General features: G+C 39.0%; 1 protein-coding gene across 1 annotated transcript in view; it reads right to left on the bottom strand.

Annotated features, from left to right (window-relative positions):
* CUBN (cubilin) overlaps positions 1-25,822 on the bottom strand; it is a 263,014-nt gene that overhangs the window by 187,963 nt on the left and 49,229 nt on the right. The window contains exon 14 of the mRNA XM_027847860.1: positions 2,824-2,974. Coding sequence (XP_027703661.1) covers positions 2,824-2,974 — 151 coding nt within the window. The remainder of the gene's footprint in view (positions 1-2,823; positions 2,975-25,822) is intronic.

The raw sequence follows: 25,822 nt of genomic DNA on the forward strand, positions 1-25,822 counted from the left end.
CCCTCTAAATGACAAGGTCCCACAATGTTGATGAAGGGTGTGACTGAGAAGGGGAAAATGATTGAGGATTTAGGAATCGTAGATCTGGACCTGGAAGAGACCCCAGATATCAGTTAGTCAAAGCCTCTCATTTTAATAAGTGGTGGTGTGGGATTAGAACCAAGGCCTCTAACTCCAGACCCCATATTTTTTCCACCAGGGAAGCACTGAAATGCTGTCTAGGATTTCACCAGTCACAAAACACAATCATTATGACCCAAATTCGGCTTAATTCAACCAACATATTAAGTATTTACTATGTGCAAGGTGTTAGGTGCTAGGTGCTGGGAGGCAGGCGTACAAAAGCAAAAATCCGTTCTCAAGGAGTTTGCATTTTTTTTAATTGGGGGGCGAGGGAGGAATGTATCATGTACACAGATAAGGTAATTTGAGGAGGAAGAAATTAGTAACACTGGGGGCACAGGTGAGGGGAGGAGCTGATTAGTAAAAGTGATACCTGACCTACACTCAACTTCTTACCATTTCCAACCTCCTAAAACATGAGTTCCTTGAGGGCAGAAAATGTTTCGGTTTTTCCTTTATATCTCCAGCACCAATCACCAAGTTGACTTGATTGAACTAGGATAATTCTGGTCTGAAGCTGCTACTTGCTGACCTCATATTTTAGGTGCCTGGGCTTCCTTAAAGTGGCATTAAACTAACTTGACTGGTATCTCTCTGGTTCTGAACCAAGGGATCCTGTTTTCTCTCTATTTCACCTCTTTAGCCTTGACATTAGTTCTCTTAAAATGGTCCCTTAACCATATACAATTGTTCAGCCATTCTCCTTTTCCCCTCTCCTTTTCCTGCCTATGCTGGCATATCCAAGAGGCAGCCTGCCCTTTCTCCATTCCGTCTGACTGTCACATCCCCATTTACAATATCTTTATTCAGGGAGTCACAATTTACACGTACACACTAAAGGAAACTCCTATTGCCTTCTGTTTAGTTTGAAAGACCAAAGGCAACTACTTTCACAGTCACCAATTCACAATCAAATTTTTAGGGATGTTATTTTGCTATGGTTTACCATAATATCACAAAAGTTCCAGAACTCATGTATATTTTTATATGCATCTAAGAAGACAAAATGGAAAAACACTCATCCAAAATTAACATGTAATATTAATGTCATAAGAGACTACTACTTGGTCTCTTTCCAATCTCTCCACCTTTCCAGTATTCCTCCTACACATTGGACAAAATAATCTTCCTAATGAACACTCATAGGGCTATAAATCCAGAAATGGGAGGGACCTCAAAAGACATTGAATTCAATCTTTTCATTTTCAGATGAGGAAATGGAGGAGGTCTAGGGAGGTTAAAGCCAGAAGTGGGATTTGAACTCAGGGCTTTTCATTCCAATGTCAATGTTCTTTCATTCTCCTGCTCAAAGATCTTCTATGGTTCCCTACTACCTAAATACAAACCCCTTAGACTGTCCCCAACAATTCAGCTCCAACTGGTGTTTTCTCCGTTACATCATGTTAGTCTACTCTACGAAGTCCACTTAGCACAATTTTATATTCCAGGAGGATGGCACTACGCACTAGGCCCAGACCTTGACAGGCTGGCTTTCTACTCTGTGTATCTGATTAGGCCATCCCCATAGGTCCTGATGGCTCCCTCTGCCTTTCATGGCTCACCTTGGGTATCATGGCCTCCAGAAAACCTTAGCTAATGCTCCATGGTGAAAAGGTGCACATCTTCCTCGTCAAATTGTTGTTAAGCACTTTGACTTTTTGCTTTGCTCCAGTACACCCTATTGTGCATTATACTTACTTGTATGTATGTCAAAATCCCCTTGAGGGCAGGGACTAGGTCATTTTTCATCTGCATATAACCAGCATTTGGCACAATGCCTTGGACCTAGTGGTCACTTAACTATTTGTGGAATTGAATGTGCACTGCAATATTTCGTAATATACATAAGCAGCAGGGTGGCAATAGTAGAAAGAGAACTGGTCTTAGCACCAGGAAGACCTGGACTCACACCTTACCTCTTTTTTTTCTCTTTTTTGTTTAGGCAATTGGGGTTAGGTGACTTGCGCAGGGTCACACAGCTAGTAAGTGTCAAGTGTTTGGTCTGAGGCTGGATTTGAACTCAGGTCCTCCTGACTTCAGGGCCGGTGCTCTATCCATTGTGCCACCTAGCTGCCCCCATACTCCACCTCTTACATATGCTGGCTGTGTGACCTTGGGCAAGTCACTCGGCAAGTCTCCGGACCTTTGACAACTCTCAAAGACTTGCAAAGTTGCAGAGAAAGTACTGACCTACATTGGCACAGGGAGCTTCCTCACCTAGTATTTCTTGTGCTCCAGTCTCTAGCTCTACCTTTAATACTCATATGATTTTTTTAAAATGGGATGTGTGGGGGCAGCTAGGCAATGCAATAGATAGCACTCAGGAGGACCTGTGTTCAAATCCGGTCTCAGACACATGACATTCACTAGCTGTGTGACCCTGGGCAAGTCACTTAACCCTACTGCCTCACCAAAAAAACAAAAACAAAAAAAATGGGATGTGTGTTTGGAGAGAGGGCATGTTTGATGGGCCAACTCCCAGAGGCAACAGGAGAAGACTGAAGCCTAAAGGAGAAGAGTTAGCAGCATCAGGCTTGATAAATGGAAGGACCACCTCTTCCTCAGACACTGGGGCAGAGGACAGATGGATATTTTTGGTCAGAGTTCTTACACAAAGGAGGTTCCTACCTGTGGAATATGGGAGAAGGGGTAATAGGGAGGCTTAAACTATGGCAGAAATGAGCATGACTCAAACCTTACCATTGAGGTTCCAGTACATCTGGAATCCCTTTTCATTGTTGCCAACCCCATCAGTGTGGAAGAGCACATGAAGCTTGGACCCTGTGGTATTCCCGGCACGGGGGATTTCTTCTCCACAGTAACGGTCTATCAGGCGAGGTCCATCATACAGCTGAAATCAGAGGAGAAACTCCCTATGATAAGAGCAACTTTACAAGGTTGAGAACACAAAGTCTACTGAGTTAGACACTAAATGCAAAAGCCTGCCACCTATAGAATTCGGTTTTATTTAGAGGTAAGAGCAGGGACTAGAGAAGGGACTGTTGAAATAACTGGGAAAAAAAAATCCACTACCATCTATAAAGTAAAGTTGGAATGCTCTACAGCAATGGTACTCAGCTTTTGAGAAGTTATGACACCCTCTTATTAATTATTTTCATATGTGAAATCCTACTACTGAGAAGCACCATGGTGTGGTCACTCAGTCAGTCAATAAACATTTACTGAATGTTAACTATGTGCCACGCACTCTGCTAGGTACCGGGGATTGAAAGGCCCCTGAGGAGCTCACAATCTAGTGGGAAAGACAACATGCAGACAACTATGAATAAATAAGCTATATTCAGCATAAACTGGCAATAATAAACAGAAAGCACTAGAATTAAGGGAGATCTGGTAAGGCTTCTTGCAGAAGGTGGTATTTTATCAGGGACTTGAAGGAAGTCAGGGAAGCTAGGAGACAGAGAACACTCTGGACCTGGAGGGCAGTGGGTAAAAATGCCCAGAGTCTAGAGATGGAGTATCTTGCTTGAGGAATAGAAAGGAAGCCAGTGTCTCTGGATCAAAGAATAGGTGGGGGTTGGAAAGAATGTATAGCATAAAATGACTAGGAAAGGGTGGGGCAGGGAGCAGGTTCTAAAGAGTTTTGAACACCAAACGAGGGTTTTATATTTGATCCTAAAGGAGGTGACAGGGAATGACTGCAATTTATTGAGTAGAGGCTAACATGGTCAGAGCTGCATTTCAAGGAAGATCACTTTAATAGCCAAGCGGAATAGAGATTGGAATGGGCAGAGAGACTAAACCAACAGGCTACGTCAACAGTCCAGGTGAGGGGAAATAAAGGCCTGCAATAAGGTGGAAGCAGTGTCAGAGGTGGGGGCATATTCAAGAGATATTGCAAAGATGGAATTGACAGGCCCTAGCAATAGATTGGGGGGGTGAGGGTTAGCCTGAGGGATGGAAGATGGTGGTGCCCTTGACAGTAATAGGGAAGGTAGGAAGAAGGAAAGACTTGGGGGGGGGGGGTGATGAGTCCATTTTTAGACGTTGAGTTTAAGACATCTATGGGATATCCAGTTTGAGATGTCCAATGGGGCTATTAGAGATGTTAGACTGAAGGTCACTAGAGATGTTAAGGCTGAATAAATAAATTTAAGAATGATCACCATAGAGATGATAATTATGTTGTGGAACAAATAAGGGACTGGGAGTCATCTGGTCATAGAACTAGAGGTGGGAGTGACCTCAGAGGCCTTAATCCTCCTCACTTTACAGGTGAGAAGACTGAGGCCCAAAGAGGTCAAGTGACTTACCCAAGGCCACAAAAGTAGTTAAAGAAGCGGAAGTGGGATCTGAACCCAGGTCCTCTGATTCCAGAGTCATTGCTTTTTTCTATAAGATCATGCAGACCAGGTTCAAATTTCATTTCTGCTTCTTACTATCTGGGTGACTTCAGACAAGTCACTTAGCCACTCTAGGCTTCCGATACTTATCTTCGAAATAAGGGGGTCAGACTAGATAAACTCAAAGGTCTATCACATCTTCATATGATCCTATGAGTTTATAGTCATCTCTTAAAAGTTCTGAATGAAATATAATTTTTAAAATTAAAATAATTGATAGAGCTCAATATGCCCTTTTAAGTCTCTTAAAGCACCCTTTGGCATTCTAAAACCACAAGACATTTCTTCTTTTAGTTCGAGAAAGTAGAACTAGGAACAATAGACAGAAGTTTCAAAGATGTAGATTATAGCTCAATATGTAGGAAAACATCCTAAGAAATAGAGCGGTCTACAAAAAAGGAATCAAGCTTAGGTGGGGAGTAGTGAGTTCCCTGTCACTGAAGAGTTTCAGGCAGGTGTGAAATGAATCACTTGAGGAAACTCTTACAGAAGTGATTTGTACATTGAGTAGAGATGTTAAACTAGATGGCCTTTAAGCATAGGTGTGCTTGTGCTGGAGCCAGCTCAAACTTTCCTGATGTTTAATTTTCAGCATCTTTATTTACACCTTGGCAACAGGCAAATGCTAAGGGCTTGATTTATTGTTCTGTTGATTATACAGACTTAAAAAAGTGATGGAGAAAATCTTAACAATGCAGATGCATGAATACATTGTTAATGCTAACAATTAAGTTCAATTAAACTTTAAATTAAATTGGGGGCACCCCTAGAGAGCCAATTGTTAAACATTTACCAGTATACCATTGCCTTTAAGACTCCTTTCAGTGCTGAGATTCTAGGAGTCAATGATTAAGTGAGTAAGTCTAATAAAATAGAAATCCAGGTTTATAATATGCTTGTTGTCTTAGGATGATAAGATCATAGCATAAATTGGAGGCAGGGTGGAACATTGTAAGGTTATTTAGTCACTCTTTCGTCCTACCTCCGAAGGGGAGAAAATAGAACCACAGAGTTCAGAGGACTTCTCCGTGGACGTCCAGGTAAATAAGTGATAGAGCTAGGATCTGAACCGAGGTCCTTCACCTCCAAATCCAGCATGCTTTCCACTTCCCCATCCTGACCTAATGAGACTTCACTCCCTAAACAGGCTAATAATGTAGATATTGGGGTTCGGCTACATTGCTCTTTGGGCTTGTGACTGATTTGACTTTCACTAGAAAAGATTCTTAGGAAGAAAAATGAAAAAAGGAAATTTAATAACTTGCTGGGTAAAAAAAAAAATCTAGCTTAAGAATTTTACTATTGTGAGTCCTACTCCCCAACCCAGAATCCTTGGTTTGCTACATTTCATCATTTCCCCAGATCCTATCTCTTGACAAACCTTCATCTCGACCACATGCTCTCATGGAGGAACATGATGAGCCAGAAGGCTGGGACCCTGGTGATCTGGGCGATTCTGTATTCACCCCTTTTCAGAAGGTTCCATTTTTAAACACTTAAAATCCAGACTAAACTACCAGAAGCCATAAAATGACAAGTGTCTGGTGATGGACTCACTTATTAACATAAACACACAAATACACAAACACACACACACACAATATATCAAATCTTGTTGTGACTGGAGCTACAATAGTGGGACTTGGGTGAGGGGAGTGGGTGGGTTAGAATTTTGCTATATTGCAGCTAGTACGCCAGCTACCATCAAGGGGTTGTAAAACTTGAGAGCCTGATGATTGCACAGGAAATGGTGTCTACTTTAATGAAACTTCATCAGTAATCACATTTGGATTTTACATAGCTAGTGCCGCCACCATTGTCCTAAATCTCAACGTGTCCCTGGCAGGCAGGTATCTGCCAACCTTATCAAGACCGTGGAGCAAGAGGAGGAGGGCAGTGCCCTAGCCAAGGACACTCAAAAAACAAGAGACAGACGTAATAAATCCCCAGATTCTTAAGGCTCATCCTGGGCTGTCATCAACTGTTTGTGAGAGAATGTAAAGCTTGTGAGGCTTTGGGGAAGCTGGGAAGATTTAAGGATGGTGGGCAGCCCAGGAGCCCTTTTTAATCACTCTCCCTTCAAAACATTCTAAACATATGAATAAAGATGAGCTTCATTTATCACAGTTCTCTCTCCTGCTTATTTTCCCCCACTGTTTCACTGAATGTATGTATTCACTGTCAAGTTTCTAAGTTTCTAGATAGATACTTTACAGGAAAATAAAAAAGCCTTGTGGGAGAGAGCTAAAAGTGGAACAACAGAAAAAGAAAGAGGAGGGTTAAGAGGCCTTTGGGTCTTTTAGATGTGAAAAAAGCAAAGCCTGTGTGCCTATGTGAAGAATCCTGTCTCCTGCCACTTGGGAAGATTTCAAGGCGTACTAGAAAGTTCTACAGACTCAGAGTCTGAAGGCTCAGTTCAAATCGTGGTTCTGCCTAACTTAATAAAAAAGTTCTTTACAGGAGAGTTGTTGGACTTGGAGCCAGGGAAACTGGGTTTGAATCCGGCCCCTGACACTTATGAGTAATGGAACCAACAACTTAACTCCTTCTGAGTCTCAGTTTCCTCATCTGTAAAATGAAGAAGAAAATAATGCTATTGACTTCCTGGAAGGATTTGTCATGAAATTCCAATGAAATAATGCCTGTAAAATACTTTACAGACTTTAATGATCAAATGTCATTTGTGGCTGCCCCCTACACACACACACACACACACACACACACACACACACACACACACACACACACACACACTATTGCTTGTAGTACGAAATACAAACTCCTCTTTTTGGCATTTAAAACCCTACCCAATCTGTCTCTCCTCTACCTTTCCAAATCTGTGCTCCAGCTAATCTGATCCTCCTACCTCAATGCCTTCACACATCCTGCCTCTCATGCCTCTGATGGTTTTCTTTCTCACTTCTCTCTCTTAAAACCCTTCAAACCCCTAGAAGCCTAATGTGTCATCTCCTTCAATAGGTCTTTTCTAATTCCCCCAGGTGTTCTACCCCACCCCAAATCACTTCCCATTTATTTTGTATATAGCATATATTGACTTATCGATGAGCAAGTAACCCTAAAGTAGAAAATAAAGAGTCTCGTTTTGGTTTTTGTATTCCCAGTCCTGTGATATCCCTGGAGGCAGCTAGGTGGTACAGTAGATAAATTACTGGAGCTAGATTCAGGAAGATTCAAGTTCAAATCCTGCCTCATACCTTTACCAGCCATATGACCCTGGGTGAGTCACTTAACCTCTTTCTGCCTCAGTTACCTCATTTGTAAAATCAGGATAATAATAGTACCTACCTCCCAGGGATGTTTTGAAGATCAAATGGGATATTATTTGTAAAATACTATGCAACATTTGAGCATATTATTAGATTCTTAACAAATACTTGTTGATTGATTATTTGACCCTGGGTAAGTCACTGGTCCTCAGTTTCATTACATATAAAATGAGGGAGTCTCTGAGTCTCCTCTAGCTGTGATATTCTGTGGTTGTAGGATCCTAAAGTACCTGGGGGAGGTGAGGAGAGGGTGTGATTTCAGAATGGATGCAGTCAGAGAACATGGGGCTTGGGTATCCTCCAGAGTATCTGTTAAACCTCAGGACATTTGCTCCAGGTTAGAGAGTCTCACTGAGTTTTAATTAAGTACGGTGTTTATATATCCAAGGATCTCATCATGTAAACTTAAAATACTGCAAACTCAAAAATAGCAAATATAAAAATACATGTAGTTATTTCCCAGGCAAAGTTGAACAAACAGAAAATCTCGTACTGCCCAAAAAAGGCTCCTTCTCAACTTCGATACCAAAGGTTGAACTATTTCTTCTGAATCCAAGATGGATGGGATGAGAGACTTTTGCAGCTATGGGCAATGAAGCCATGTACTCTCCCATAGCCCTTTGCAGCAACATTAGACAATAATGTTGGGAGGAATCAGAAATCTCCTAAGTTCTTACTTTCAGAACCAAGAATATCTTATGTGTTACTTTTGATTCATGTAAAATTGGTCAAATGAATTAGCTGCTAGTGCTTCTCTTGTAGGTGCTAAGTTTTCCCTTCTTTCCCTGCATGGTTACTTTACATCGGATGGAGGGCACTCCATCAATTCCAGTCTTTCTCAGCATGCCAAGATTCTGGAACAAGAGGGCTATCAATTAATAGGAGAAAATGAAATCTATATCCCATGCCTCGTTGGGCAAATGTTTAAAAATAGATGCTAATGAGGTCATCGGTTGATTGACACAGTACCATTCCCAATGGATAATACAGAAACCACACCGCTCCTGAAGAAAATTTAGTTTGAGCCTGCCTAATTTTCAGTGAGCAAAAGAAATGATCTTTTTGCACCCATGTCGAAAGGTAAATGTTACCTCCTCCAGCTGTTCCCTCTCAAATTCACCACACAGAAATGAAACAAGTCATTTTTCAAAATATACAAATACTAGTTGCCATAGCAAACACTGGGGCTGCCCTGCTGATTCTTTTTTCAGAGCCCAATGTTAACCACAGGATATTCTAATGATATGCCAACTGTGACTCATCCAGGCTGGGGGCAGGATGCCAGCTCAGTCCAACTAAAATCACCAGGCTGTTTTCTCCACATTTTTAGAGGGCCTAAAATGTCAAACAAGTTATTGATAACCTCATCATCTTCATCATCGTCATAGTATTTATACGATATAGTGTACAAACATTTTATACATGTTAACTCATTTGAGCCACACAACCCTGTGAGGTAAGTGCTATTATTATCCCCACCTTACAAATAAGAAAACTGAAGCACAGGGCTGTTGAGTGACTTGCTCAGGGACACACAGCTGGGGAGTGTCTGGGGAAGGATTCATACTCAGGTCTTCCTGACTCCAGGTCCTACATTCTATCCACTGCCCAACTTAATTTTGATTGGGAGTTCAGGTTAGCCTTAAGGCAACATGAGGGAACCTGTTAGGCATAAGCAAGAAAGGCAAGAGACTCAGTTTCTTACTTTGAACCCCAGCACTGATTTTTGTAACAGTCCCTCTGATGGAGCCTGAAAATGTTGGGCAGGGTGGAGATGCATGTGTGTGGTGCTCCATGTGCCCAACATGACAGTATATTTTCAGGTTATACATTTTGATGCATTTTCAAAGGGGTTTCTGGAAAGAATGGGAACAATCATGCTCTTATGTAATACTTCTTATTAAATAAATACTGGGATGTGTGTGTGTGTGTGTGTGTGTGTGTGTGTGTGTTTCAATTAGCCCAACTATTCTCAGGATACTCAAAGATGAAGAAAATCTTTTGGTGCTGGCCATATTGACTGGTTCCAATATGCTTCCTCTGCCCAGATCACAGAAGCTTGCATTGGTGACTTCCAAGCTCAGGTTAGGATTGGAAGTGATTTTGGTGCTACTTACAAAGTTCTGTCTTCCATACATAAATTGCACAAAGTGAAGTATGCAAACAGATGGTTTGTGCAGATAGGCTGAAAGTACTGATAGGTGTGCAATAAACCAAAAAGATACCAATATTATCTGAGCTAGAGATAGCTGAGTAGGAAGAAAGAACAAAGCTTTTATAGCTTTGGAGAGGTATTTCAAAGGAGTCATTTGAATCCACAATTTGTATGGATGAGAGAGCCAGATTCAGCTGACATGAATCTAATATAGTTCCCAGCAAAGGTTGGAAAATTGTATTATGAATCTATTGTAGTAGCTACAAAAATAGACTTTTTAAACTCATATTTATGGCTGTTTGTTCTTGTTCACAAAGTTGCCTTGCCATGAGTTAAAAGCACTTTGTTTAAAATACATATAGATGCATGTATTTCAAAAGTAGAGAGTAGGTGGTCTCATTTTTGCATTTGAATCCCCAGTGCATGGCCCATAGAGGGTTAATAAATGCTTATTAGTTGATTATTTGACCTAGCTCCATTCATTTGTGCCATCCCTGTCAAAATGAAGAGAAAGTCTTATTCACTGCATTGACAGGAAGAGAAACAGCCACAAATTCACTGATTTTGCTGGATTCACATTAGTGATTCAATGGTTGATATTAAGATAAAATTCAGGTTTGGGTTCTAGGCTATACTGTCTCTCAGTAAATACTGTTCTTGTAGTTTCCATTTTTTGTATTTATAAAAATTGCATAATTTTCAAATCATGTTTTATTTCATATTAAAAATGAAAAGAGGATTCTTTCTTTTCCATGGTATCATAACAAACAGGAGGAAGCTAGCTATTTCAGAGTTCTGTAAAATCTCATTTCTGCTGCTTGTTTCCATTTGAATAGATAACCGGAATTATTACATAGTTTCCCCTCCAAAGCTTCACCTTTGGTTGACTAAAACCATGAAGGAGACAAGGATTTACATCTGACTGAACCCACACCCAGAAAATTTATCAAAGTAGCTTTAAGAAAGCATACTTCATTGGACTGAATATAGGTCACCTCTTCTATGTAGGCAACACTCCTAAAATGAGATCTTTGGGATGGTACTCCAACACTTCACTCAATAAATACTGAAAATTATTTATACAAAATGCCATATAAAAACACTTACATACTTAGGAGAGTCCTATTGGGGTTTTTTTCTCATAAAAGCAAATATGATTTTGACACACAAAGATGCAAAGGCTCCATAGAAAATTAAAAGGAACACAAGGAAAGAGGGGAGATAAACAGAAAGAGACGAACCTGAAAATATGGAAGACAACATTTCAAAATTCCAAAATGTTTTAGCTTAAATGAAGTACTGACTTTATATTATATTGAGAATTTTCAAGTTTGAAAAAAATCCAGTTGCTACACTTTCTAGGAAGATGCAGCTTCAGGCTTGAGCTCTGACCAACAGCAAACACATGGCAATGTTTTGGGCTTCCCAAAATCTGCCATCCTTGACTATATTTTGATCTAATATGTATGTGTAGAGGGAACACTCAAGCCATGCACACATTGCTAAAACAAAATTAAAAAAAAAAAGACAGAGAAAAGCAAACAAAACACAACCACAAAGCTGAAGAGAACTTCTTCTGACCTAGCACTTGGGAAAAGCTCTCTGGGTCTGTAGAGATGGGCACTCCGGTCCATTAATGCAGATAATGAATTCCCAGAAGTGGTCCCATTATTTGACTTCACACTGTATATTTCCACTGGACTAGAACCTATGACTATATTTTATATAATTATAACTTCAAAGAGTGGGAATTTGAATGCCTGTGACTACTTCAGGGGCTTCATTCATTACTCACACTAATCAGGACCTAGCTTGTAATTCTCATTTCTCTCAAAGACTAGCCTCCCAATGCTTCTGCCCCAGCAACACCCAAAGCGCATTAAACGCAAAAACTGTTCTTCCATATTTCCAGCTGGGATTAACAACCAACAATTAGGAGGTAGCATGGTATAACAGAAAGAATGCTAATTTGGAGTATGAGATAGTGGGTTGGAATCATGGCTCTGTCACTTACTACCTGGATGAGTTTGAGCTAGTCATTTAACCTAGGTGAGCCTCAGTTTTCTCATATGTGAAGTGAGGCAGTCAGACAACAGTCCCTTCGAGCTCTAAATATGTGATCCTATGCATATGTACAATAATTTACAATCTCTTCAGTCTTTGGAGATTTTATTTTGTTTTTAATTGTTCTCAATGTCTGATTCTTTGTGACCCCATTTGGGGTTTTCTTGACAAAGATAATGGAGTGGTTTGCCATTGCTTCTCCAGCTCATTTTACAGAATGAAGCTCACATGGTTAAGTGACTTGCCCAGGATCAGCTAGTAAGTGTCTGAGGCTGGATTTGAACTCAGGAAGATGTCTATCCACTGTGCTACCTATCTACTTTTCATTAGCCACTATTTTTTGTTCTCATTCATGTATTGAATATTTATATTTGTCAAAGAGAAAAACTGTTTGATTAATATCCAGAGATTCACTTTAAGAAAGAAATACCTCAGGGCAGCTAGGTGGCACAGTGGATAGAGCACCGGCCCTGAAGTGAGGAGGACCTGAGTTCAAATCCGACCTCAGACCAAACACTTGACACTTACTAGCTGTGTGACCCTGGGCAAGCCACTTAACCCCAATTGCCTAAAAAAAAAAAAAAAAGAAATTCCTCCTATCTTTCTGATGGTGCCCATTTGTGACAGTGGGAAATCAGATTTTTATGAACCTAGCCTTTCCATTTAAGTAGCCCATTGGTGGCCTCCTGTTCTATGCTATCTTCATCCGCATTTCTCAATTTAAAAATGAAAACGGGTGCAAATTTCCCTTCTTTCCCTCCATACAGACCTCTTCCTAGATCCAGGTGCTCTGAAGGTGAATGGTGTTGACATCAGGTGCTTGTACTCACCTGAAAACTCTACTTTACTACTTCTAAGGAGAGAATCTGGGACCTCTAGAGCTTCAGCAGGCTTTCTGCAGCCGAGGAAGAGATTAACTTAAATATGAAAGCGAAGCAGCTCAGTGTCATTGGAAGAGCAGGGGAGGAAGCAATCTGAAGACCTGACTTTCCGGGCCCAGTTCTACTGGAAGCAAGTCTTTTTTACCTCTTTAAGTCTCTGTTTTCTCATCTGTTGAATGAGAGGATTGGACCGGATGATTCTAGGATTCCAGGTTTACGTGTGTTGGTGGTGATGCTGCTGCTATTGCTGGGGAAATGAGCAAGTTGTAAGCTGTTGTGATACTAAGGCCCCAGCTCAAACATCACCTTTTTCTGGAGGCCTTTCCTGGTTCCTCTCCTTGCCCTGCAACTACCTGAGTCTCCCCATCTAAGGTTACCTTCCGTCTATTAAGTACATATCTTGTACGCATTTATAGACTGACAGGTTCTTTCCCCATCAGAATGTGGGTCCCTTGAAAACTACTTTTTGCTCTTCATTGTATCCCTAGTACTCTGAACAGTGCCTGACACATAGTAATCATTTCAATGCTTGCTAGTTGATTGGATTGAGCATAGGACATACTCGGATTTCATATACCCAAATTTGGAATGAAAGTACAGCCTATATTTGAATTAATACAAGAGTTTAAAACTGAAATATAACTGGAAGTCAGGCCTCTCCAACTCCATTTGATTCCTTTCCTGTGGCATAATGATTCCAAAGGAAACTACTTCCATTGGCAGATAATGGATAACTAAATAAATCTTGCATCCCCCTGGGGAGAAATCAAGGCATAGTAGAGAATCTCCTCATTTGTTTGTGGAACAAAATGCCTGCTCAAAGCAGAGAATCCATCTAAGGAGCGTTGGTTCTGAGCAATCAAATCAATGAGTTCATAGTGGAGCTAAGAAGTCAATTTCAATAATAAAAGAATGTCTTTCCCATGGGGATGGAGACAGTCATCAATGAGAGCAAATTACAAGCATAACAGTCCCAGTAAAAGGTTAAAGTGAAAACAATTTCCTGGAGCAATACATAAATATTGTTCTGGGGTGCTGAGTAGAGTAAGAGGTGGGCCAGGTGTGGGGAGAAGACAACAAACGAGGGGTCGTCTGGTGGGGCCGAGCAACTTAAACCAAGGAGTATCCTCTGGTTGAAACCATTCCCCTCCAAAGCTTCACAGAAATCAATCCCAGCAGGTAAGAAAACCAAAGAATCCTCCAAATTGACAGATTGAGTAGAACACCATCATTTGAAAGGTACTGCTGGGACAAATTGGTTATTTATGGAGAGGAGAGTCATGTGCACAGTCTAAAGGCAATCCCCCAAAGTATACCGGTCTCTCCCCAGCCCAACACTTTCTATACTCGTGAAATCTAATAATCTTCCATATCAAGAGCAGGAATGGGGAGAGGTTGTGGGAACATTTTTTAAAACAGCATCTTCCGGGAGAAGGCACTGTGTTCTTTGCTTCAGTGAGGTACAAGGAGAAGGTTGGAAGGACCCTACACTTCATGCTGTTGATGCCTCCACTGCCCCCACCTCCTCCTCTTCCTCTTCCTCTTCTTTTTTCTTCTCTTCCAGGCCCCTCAGAGTCCCTGCAACTTAGGTGCTTGGATCCCAAAACAGGATGGGAGAGAGGATAAAACATGGAGACGGTAGAGAGAAACACAGATTTATCGGAAGTTAAAACCAGCTCAAAACAGGAACCTGTTAAAGATGATGGGGCCTTGAGGGTCAGGGAATTCACTATTAGAATGTGAGCTCCCTGAAAACAGGACCTCTCTTACTTTTCTATTTGAAATTCCAGGGCATAGCACAGTGCTTTGCACATAATAAGTGCTTAATAAATTCTTTATTCATTTGTTTATTCCTTCATTCATCTTGTCTAAACTCCTGATTTATAAATAAAATGATTTACTCATTTTATAAACGAGTACACTGAGATCCATAGACAGGAAATGACTTGCCTGAGGTCGCCTATCTAGTTAGTAGCAGAACTGGGATAAGGAACTAGGTCTCCTGACTTCTAGTGTGTTTTACCCTCTAGGAGATGCCTCTCAGCACTTCCACCCCCCCCCCAAGTCTATTTACACAGATGTTAAGGCTACTAGGCTGGGACAACCATTTGGAATTCCATTGGGGGTATTTCTACAAAAATCCCCTTCAACTCATTTAAGTTTTAAGAGCTTTATGTCTATTTTTAAGCACAAGGACATTTTCCCCCATTTAACAAGTGTAAAATCTATTCTGCCAATAGCACCCACGTGGGATTCCAATGGAGGGCTCAAATTGGGCAGCCCCAGAGAGACAACTTAATGAGTTTGTCCATGCTTCCACTGACGTCACCATCTAATAGCCACCCAGCCCCTCACACTGAACAACAGACCTGTGCAGAGATACCACTTTTCCCAAAGGCAGGAAAAAAGTCACATTACTGTGTGCTGGCAGGGTGGGGCCAAACAGCAGAAAACATGTAACACCAAACTAAAAATAAACAATTAGTCATTGACTCAGAGCCTTGCGTGTCAGTAAGAAAACCAACTAGAGCTGGCATTCGCAGTTGCTCATTGCTCCTCTGAAGCTGAGCTTGGCTTCAGACACAGACCACAGTTAGTACCCACTCTCGTGCATCACTGCAGTTACTGAGTTTCATTCCTATTCAGACATTTTCATTTCTGCTTTCTGCAGAAAATTCACATTTATAAGCACAGACAGGTTCACGTTCACTTGCAAAGAAAAGCTTCAGCTTCTGGGATCTGCAGAGAGAGCTAAGTATACACCCAGAGGAAACTATCAATTGGTTCCTGACATGCAGGTGTTACTTGGTGATTTTCCTCTCCAGCCTCAGAATTCTATCATATTTCAGAAAGAAAAATTATCAGCTGACCTCCTACAATATTTATGCTGTCTTTTATTACAATCTTTTTTTAGTATCACAGAAATATTTGAGGATTATTAGTCCAGTAAAAGGTTATTATTCAAAATACAGTTAATTAGTACCAGCATGAATTAAAAATATGTTTTGGTCCTCCGATTTCTTTTACTTTTTCTGGTTTTCCCTTAGTTTTTGTTATTAATGGAGAATTAATCTCACGGTAATTCCTATGTATCTTGATAATTCTTACAAAGGTAATTCTCCATTAATAAATTATTTTTAAAGTATTGGGTAATAAGGACATCTTTAAAAAAATGTTCAGGCACTCATACTTGAGATATTAAATGACTAAATCACTTCCTAGGGGTAAGTGAGGTGCTCAGAAAGGTCACCTTTCCATGGAAAATATTAATTAATGAATATTTCCTTTCACAGTATAGTCCCTTCTCTACATCTCAGACCCTATAAGAGTAAAACACTGGCTTGTACTTTTATTAATCTGCCTTCTTAAGAAACTAATTTACTGGTAAAGACTGATAGAACCCCAGATGAGAATATGGCTCACAGAATAACATGCCTATGCAAAATGTACATCTGAATCAGCATTGTCTTGGAATTATCCCCATGATAGATAATCACATAAAGGAGAAACATGGAAGCAATTGTGGAAATGTATGTGCAGAATATGCAGCGTTGCCACATGTTCACCATTGGTGGATCAACACAAACACAAGAAGGCAACCCTCTAAAACTTCTTAATGTGAACATCCAAGGACAGAGCTCCTCTGATTGGGCCACACTGCCTCACCATCCCATGAAATTGCCAACCCTGTTATCACACACTGACTTGATGGCTTTACAAAGGGCATAACAAAGGAGCCTCACTTTTAGCCAGTCTTATTGGCCCTGCTGGGCAGCTAGGTGGCACCAAATTGCATAGAGCTGGACCTGGAGTCAGGAAGACTCATCTTCATGAGTTCAAATCTGGCCTCAGATACTAGCTGTGTGACCCTGGGCAAGTCACTTGACCCTGTTTGCCTCAATTTCCTCATATGCAAAATGAACTGGAAAAGGAAATGGCAAACCACTCCAGCATCTTTGCCAAGAAAACCCCAAATGGGGTCACAAAGAGTCGACACAACTAAAAAAACAACTAAATAACAAATTGGCCCTGCTATTGCCCATCGAATATGGAAACCAGAGGGAAGGTTTAGGGATCAATGCTGTCTGTAGCTGATCGGTTTATACTCCATTGAGAATGAGGAAAAGTAAATAAAAGGGAAGTAAAAGATAGAACTCTTGGCCTTTTCCTATTTGGCCTCATCTGGGAGGCAGGAAGGGGAAGGCTAGCTTGTTGACTAAATGACAGCAAGTTTGGAAGCTGAAGGATTCCTCCCTGCTAGAGGGAAAGGATATGATTCCATTTCTCTGGAATGTTGCTGCAGTTGAAGATCTATCCCACTTCCTTGAAAGGAGATGAAATGAAGGGTTGAAAGCTTCAACCCTTCAAATCCTCAGAACAAAATTCTTTAATACTGGGAACCACTTTTGGTCAGTGGCAGGGACTCTGAATGTGACTGCTATCACTTTGTCTATGGAAACGAAGGGTAACACAGGAAGGGATCGAGAACCAGTGGGAAGGGAAGGGGTGGCACTGGTAATTAAAAGTGGAGAAAATGCAAGCTTTTGTGACTAAGGGTCTTTTTTCTGGGGTAAAGATTCTTCAAAACCATTTGCACAGTTGATTATGATTAGGTCTAATTTTATTCTCCCCTCTAGGAGAACATTAGCATTGTGAGATGCTGACCCAGTGGATGAAGGAGGAGGTATGGCTAGCACACAACTTACATAAAAGAATGCTATGTTGCACATAAGGCCAATTAAGTTTTCACTGATGCCTAGTGCTACTCCCTGCCTAGTGATTTAGCTGGCATCCTTGTGCTGACATGTCTTCCAACTCAACTGTAGGCTTCCATTTTTCATAGCTCCTGCCTAGTACTTTATTTGCCTATCACCTCTATTAAATTAAGTTCTCTGCTTGTATTATTTATCTTTCTATGTTCCCCATGTCCAATATAATGCCTTACACATAGCAAGTGTTCAATTATTTTTTTACTTTAATGAATGAATGAAGTCAGCCTTGGCTTGAACATCTCCAGTAATGAGAAACTGACTAATTTATGAAACAACTTATCCCAATTCTGACTGGCTCTTAATGTTCTCTGAGCCACAAATAAGCCTAGTGATAACTTCCTTCCATTTGTACCACTTCTGCTTCAGGTAGTTAAAGTCTACTTCTTTGGTCTGTCTATCTCTGTCTCCATCACTATCTGTTCTCTGTCTCTCACTCCAAAGCACGGTGCCTCAAGCTCTTCCCACGTCTCTCATTTCCTCTTGTGTCACACTTAGTGGTGGCAAACATGCCTTTCCTCCATTATAGTGTAAGCTTCTTGAGAAGAGGATTTGTGATATCCTAAGCAAATTAGGGGAGTATGGAAAATTTTACCTGTCAGATCAGTGGAGTAGGGAAGAGTTTATGATCAAACATGAGATAGAGAGGATCAGAGAAAGTAAAATGGATAAATTTGATTACATGAAATTGAAAAGGTTTTTGCATAAACAAAACTGCTATAGACAAAATTAGAAGAAAAGAAGGAAACTGGGGGAAAATTGAAGCAAATTTCTCTGATAAAAACCTCATTATTCAAATATATAGGGAAATGAATCAAATTTATAAGAAAAATAAGACCCATTCCCCATTGATAAATGGTTAAATGATATGAACTGGCAGTTTTCAGAAGAAGAAATCAAAGCTATCTTGATAAAATGCTCTAAATCACTATCAATTAAAGAAATGCAAACCAAAAACAACTCTGAGTTACCACCTCACACCTATCAGATTGGCTAACATGATAGAAAAGGAAAATGACAAATGCTGGAGGGGATATGGTAAAATGGGGATACTAATGCATGCTGGTGAAGTTGTGAACTGATCCAACTATTCTGGGGAACAATTTGGAACCATGCCCAAAGGGCTATAAAACTGTGCATACCCTTTGACCCAGCAATACCACTACTATGTCTATATTTCAAAGAGATCAAAGAAGGAAAAGGACCTATTAGGATAAGAACATTTAAAGCAGCTTTTTTTTATGGTGGCAAAGAATTGGAAATTGAGGTGATGCCCATCATTTGGGGAATGGCTAAACAAGTTGTGGGATATGATTGTGATGGAATACTACTATGCTATAAGAAATGATGAGCAGGGTCCTTTCAGAGAAACATGGGACGACCTATGTGAACTGATGCAGAGTGAAGAGAGCAAAACCAAAAGATCACTGCACCCAGTAAAAGCAATGCTGAAATGATGATCAACTGTGAAAGGCTCAGCTACTCAGATCAATACAAGGATCCAAGACAATTCTGAAGGACTCATGAGGGAAAAGGTTATGCGCTTCCAGGGAGAGAACTGATGAATTCCGACTGCGAAATGAAGTATAATTTTTAAACTTTTTTTTGTAACATGTTTCACATTATTTCACATGTGTAATTGATATCCTTATTGCTTGCCTTCTTAATGAGTGAGGGAGGAGCTGGAGGAAGGGAGGGAATTTGTTAATTTATTCAATAGGGTTAAACTTTATATCCCTACATGAGAAGATGATACTTGTAACTCTAAAGATAGGGCAGTCAGAAGGGGTATATTTAGACAGAAGATGTGAGTATAAGTTGACTTTGATGGTGATGGGATGGTATAAAAAAAAGGCTGAAAAAGAGGATTGCACTGGGAGAAGAGGGAAGGGAGAGGCAAAATGGGATTAATTATTTCACATGAAAAGGCGAGAAAGACCTATTATAGTAGAGGGAAAGAAGGGTGGAGTGAGTATTGTTTGAATCTTATTCTCATCAGATTTGGCTCAAAGAGGGAATAACATAGACACTCAGTGGACTATAGAAATCTATCTCACCCTATAGGGAAGTAGGAGGTGAGGAAGATAAGAAAGGAAAGGGCTGATAGAAGGGAGGGCAAATTCAGGGAGGCAGTGGCTATAAGCAAAACACTGGTGCAGAGGGACAGGGTGAAAGGAGAGAGAAAGAAAAGTATAAACGGGGAAAAACAGAGTGGAGGGAAATACACAGTTAGTAATCGTAATTGTGAATGTGCAGGGGATGAATTCTTCCATAAAACGGAAACAGATTGCAGAGTGGATTAAAAAACCGGAATCCCACAATAGGTTGTTTACAAGAAACACATCTGAAGCAGAGAGACACACACAGAGTAAAGGTAAAAGGCTGGAGCAGAATATGTTATGCTTCAGCTAAAAAAAGAAAAAAGTAGGGGTAACAATCATGATCTCAGACAAAGCAAAAGCAAAACAGATCTAATGAAAAGAGACAAGGAAGGAAACTACATCTTCCTGAAAGGTACCATAGAAAACGAAGTAATATTAGTACAAAACATGTATTTCTAAAGGAGAAGTTAAATAAGTTATAGGAGGAAATAGCAAAACTATACTAGTAGGGGACCTCAACCTTCCCCCTCTCAGAATTAGATAAATCTAATCACAAAATAAACAAGAAAGAAGTTAAGAAAGTGAATAGAATTTTAGAAAAGTTAGATATTTGAAAATTGAATGTGGATAGTAAGGAACTTACATTTTTCTAAGCGGTACATGGTACCTACACAAAAATTGACCATGTATTAGGACATAAAAACCTCACAATCAAATGAAGAAAGGCAGAAACACTAAATGCATTCTTTTCAGATCATGATACTATAAAAATTTTATTTGATAAAGGGCCATGGAAAGATACATTAATAATTAATTGGAAAGTAAATAATCTAATCCTGAAGAATGAATGGGTCAAACAACAAATCATGGAAACAATCAGTAATTTCACCAAAGAGAATGACAATAATGAAACAACATACAAAATTTATGGTATGCAGCCAAAGCAGTAGTTAGTGAAAATTTTTTTATCTCTAAAGCTTATATCAATAAAATTCAGAAAGAACAGATTGATGAATTGGGCATGAAACTAAAAAAGCTAGAAAAAGAATAAATTAAAAATCCCCAATTAAATACCAAATTGTAAATCCTGAAAAATTGAAAATAAGAAAACTACTGAACTAATAAGCTGGTTGTATAAAAAAATCAATAAAATAGATAAACCTTTGGTTAATTTGATTTTAAAAAAGAAAGAAAACCAAATTACCAGTATCAAAAATTAAAAGGTAAACTCACCACTAATAAAGAGGAAATGAGAAATAATTAGAAGCTATTTTACCCAATTATGTGCCAATAAATCTGATAATTTAAGTGAAATGGATGAATATTTACAAAAATATAAATTGCCCAGATTAACAGAAGAGTATTGAAATAGATAACCCCATTTTATTAAATAACCCCATTTTAGAAAAAGAAACTGAACAAACCATCAACGAACTCCCTAAGAGAAAATCCCCAGGGCCATATGGATTTACAAGCAAATACTACCAAATATTTAAAGAACAATTAATTCCAACACTATATAAAGTATTTGGGAAAATAAATAAAGGAGTCTTACCAAATTCCTTTTATGACACAAATATGGTGCTGATGCCTAAACTAGGAAGAGCCAAAACAGAGAAAGAAAACTATAGATCAATTTCCCTAATGAGTATTGATGCAAAAAATTTAAATAAAATATTATCAAAGAGATTACAGCGATATATCACCAGGATCACACACTATAACCAGGTGGGATTATTACCAGGAATACAGGGCTGGTTCAATATTACGAAAGTTATCAGTATAAATGACCTTATCAATAATAAAACCAACAGAAATCATAATTATTTCAAAAGACGCAGAAAAAGCTTTTGACAAAATACAAGCACCCATTCCTATTAAAAACACTAGAGAGCACAGGAATAAATGGAGCTTTCCTCAAAACGATAAGTAGTATATACCTAAAACCATCAGCAAGCATTATCTGTAAAGGGATAAGCTAGAAGTTTTCCCAATAAGATCAGCAATGAAGCCAGAATGCTCATTATCACCACTATTATTCAATATCGTATTTGAAATATTAGATTTAGCAATAAGAGAAGAAAAAATATTTAAGGAATTCGAATAAGCAATAAGAAAACAAAACTATCACTCTTTGTAGATGATATGACAGTATACTTAGAGAATCAACTAAAAAAAATACTTGAAACAATGAACAACTTTAGCAAAGTTGCAGGATATAAAATAAACCCACATAAATCATCAGTATTTCTATATTTTACCAACAAAGCCCAGCAGCAAGAGATAAAAAAGAGAAATTTCATTTAGAATAAGTATAAACAGTACAAAATACTTGGGAGTCTGCCTCCCAAGACACACCCACGAACCATATGAACACAATCACAAAACACTTTTCACACAAATTAAGTTAGATCTAAGCAACTGGAAAAATATCAATTGCTCATGGGTAGGCCAAGCTAATATAATAAAAATGACAATTCTACCTAAATTAATTTACTTATTCAGTGCTATACCAATCAACCTACCAAAAATTATTTTATAGAGCTGGAAAAAATAAAAACAAAATACATCTAGAAGAACAAAAGGTCAAGAATATCAAGGGAATTAATGAGAAAAAAAATGCAAAGGAAGGTGACCTAGCTGCACTGGATCTAAAACTATATTATCATGCAATCATCAAAGCAATCTGGTACTGATTAAGAAACAGAGTGCTGGATCAGTAGAAAAGATTGGATACACAAGACACAGTAGTAAATGACCATAGTAATTTACTATTTGATAAAACAAAGATCACAGTTTCTGGGAATAAGAACTCACTATCTGACAAAACCTGCTGGGAAAACTGGAAAGCAGTTTGGCAGAAACTAGGTATAGACCAACATTTTACACCATATACCAAGATAAGGTTAAAATGGGTACATAATCTAGACATAAAAGGGGATATCATAAGCAAATTAGGAGAGCAAGGAAGAGTTTACCTGTCAGATCTATGGAGAAGTGGAGAATTCATAAGCAAACAAGAGAAAGAGAGCATTATGAGATATAAAATGGATAATTTTGATTATATTAAAGGGGTTTTACACAAATAAGACCAATGCAACCAAGGAAAGCAGAAATTTGGGAAACATTAGCAAGTGTCTCTGATAAAGGCCTCATTTCTAAAATACATAAAGAACTGAATCAAATTTATAAGAATACATGTCATTTCCCAACTGATAAACAGTCAAAGGATATGAATAGGCAGTTTTCAAATGAAGAAATCAAAGCTATCTATGGTCCTATGAAAAAATGCTCTAAATCACTATTGATTAGAGAAATGCCAATTAAAACAACTCTGTGGTCCCACCTCACACTTATCACATTGGCTAAAAAGGGAAAATGATGAATGTTGGAGAAGATGTTAGAAAATTGTGGCACTAATGCATTGTTGTGGAGTTGTGCAATGATCCAAGCATTCGGGGGAGCAATTTGGAACTATACCCAAAGGGCAATAAACCTGAATATACCTTTTGATCCAGCAATACAACTTCTAGGTCTGTATACCAAAGACATCCTAAAAAAGTGAAAAGGACCTACATGCACAAAAATATTTATAGCAGCTCTTTTTGTGGTGACAAAAATTAGAAATTAAAGGGCTTCCCATCAATTGGGGAATGGCTGAACAAGTTGTGGTATATGAATAAAAGAATACTATTGTGCTATAAGAAATGATGAGTAGGTAGATTTCAGAAATACCTGTAAAGACTTACATGAACTGATACAAAATGAAATGAGCAGAACTAAGAGAAAATTGTACATGGTGATAGCAACACTGTATAATGATCAACTATGACTGACTTAGGTCTTCTCAGCAATATAATGATCCAAGACAATTCAAAAGACTCATGATGGAAAATACTATTTACATCCGAAGAAAGAACTTATGGAGTCTGAATACAGATTGAAGGATACTATTTTCACTTTATTTTTTTCATAATTTTTTTCCTTTTGTTCTGTTTCTTCTTCTACAGTACAACTAATATGGAAATAAGTTTTACATGATCACACATATATAACACATCAAATTGCTTACCAGCTTAGGGAGGTGGGAGGGAATAGAGAGAAGAAGAAAATCTGGAACTCAAAATTTTATTAAAAATGAATGTTAAAAATTGTCTTTACATGTAACTGGAAAAAATAAAATACTATTTAAAAGGAAAAAAATTAAAATTAAAGATAACATTTTTTTAAAAGAGAAGAGAGTTTGTTTAATATCAATGTTTATATTCGTAGTGTTCACCAGAATGCCTTATATATAGTAGGAGCATAATACATGCTGTATTGAGTTCCTTCAGAAGGTCCTCATATAACATTTGAAACCCATCGTCATTCTGATAGCCACCCTCTTCTGCACGTACTTTAATCTGACAATGTCTCTTTTAAACAATGGTGCCCAGAAGAAAACACAGTATTCCACATGTCATCAGACAATCTAGGCAACCTAGCTGAATATGCCTGTCCTTCCTTATGTATTATAAACTATTCGGCAAACTCAACAGGACTAAAAATGAACTCATTCTCTTTCTCGTTAAATGTACCCCTCTTCCAAAGATCCCCATTTCTATTGATGCGTCAACATTCTTCCAGTATATCAGGCTCGTGATCTTGGAATCATCCTGCACTCCTCACTCTCCACTGCCCCACATATTCAATCAGGTGTCAAATCTTGCCATTTGTACTTTCATAACATCTTTTCAATCTGACCCCTTCTTTCCAATCACACAGTTGCTATCTTAATTCAGGTTTTTATCACCTCTTGCCAAAATTATTAAAAGAGCCTCTTAATTGGTCTCCTTGCCTTAAGTCTCTCCCCACTCTTGTCCATACTACACACTGTGGCCAATATAATTTTCCTTAAGCACAGATCTGAATGTGTGACTCCTCTACTAAATCACCTCCAGGTGCTTCTAATTGCCCCCAGAATAAAATCTAAACCATTCTGTTTAGCTTTTAAAAACCTTCACAACCTGACCTTAACCTACCTTCCCATCCTCATTAGACATTACTCCCCCTGCCCATACCACCATCCAGCTAAGTTGGCCTTCTCTCTGTTCCTCACACACCACAGCCCAGCTCCCATCTGCCAGCCTTTGCACAGCTGTCTGACGTACCTGGAATGTACTCTCTCTTTATGTCCATCTCAAAGTCCCTCCCTTCCTCTAAGACACAGCTCAAGCATTATCTTCTGCACAAAGTCTTTCTTGATCCTCCCAAATGCTAGCCCTCCCTCCCATAGTATATTATATTTAAATCCTATATATGTATATACATATTAACTTGATATTACATTACATATATTGTCACATGTACTTGTCTCCCCAATTGGAGTTAATGCCATATAAAGAACATTTGAAGAAACTGGAAATATTTAGTCTGGAGAAGAAAGGACTCAATGGGAATGTGACCACTATTTCCGACTACTTGAAAGACTGTGAAAGTGGAAGAAGGAATAATAATTTGTTTTGTTTGATCCCAGAAGATAGAAGCAGGAACAGTGGGTAGAGGCCACAGAGAGGAAAAGTTTGATTTCCCAACAAGTCATGCTCTACAAATGTGGAACAGACTTTCTTGAGAGACAATGGATCATCCCTTATTGAAGGTCTTCAAGAGAGGGCTGTTGGATCCTTTGTTAGGCATATTACAGTGAGAATTGGGTAGCTACTGATGTCTCTCCTACTTTGAAATCATGTGATTCTGCTTTCAAAAGGGAAGATGCTTCAACTCTATCAATTAAAAAAAAAATCAACCAACAAGCATTTGTTAAGTGTCTACTACATGCTAGATATTCTACAGGGATCTAAAAACCTAATGGCCTTCAGCTCCATATAGTCCATTCTTTGGAAGGAAGGGAACAAGTATTTATCAAATGCCTACTATGTGCCAGATACTCTGCTAAGCACTTTACAAATTACATATCATTTGAATTTCTCAACAACTCTTTGGGGAAGGTGCTATTACTATCATTTCCATTTTACATTTGAGGAAACTGAAGCAGACAGGATCACATAACTAGTAAGTAAGTGTCTGAGGTCCCATTT

The sequence above is a fragment of the Vombatus ursinus genome, unplaced genomic scaffold (assembly GCF_900497805.2).
Source record: "Vombatus ursinus unplaced genomic scaffold, bare-nosed wombat genome assembly UNPS02005459.1, whole genome shotgun sequence".
NCBI lineage: Eukaryota > Metazoa > Chordata > Mammalia > Diprotodontia > Vombatidae > Vombatus > Vombatus ursinus.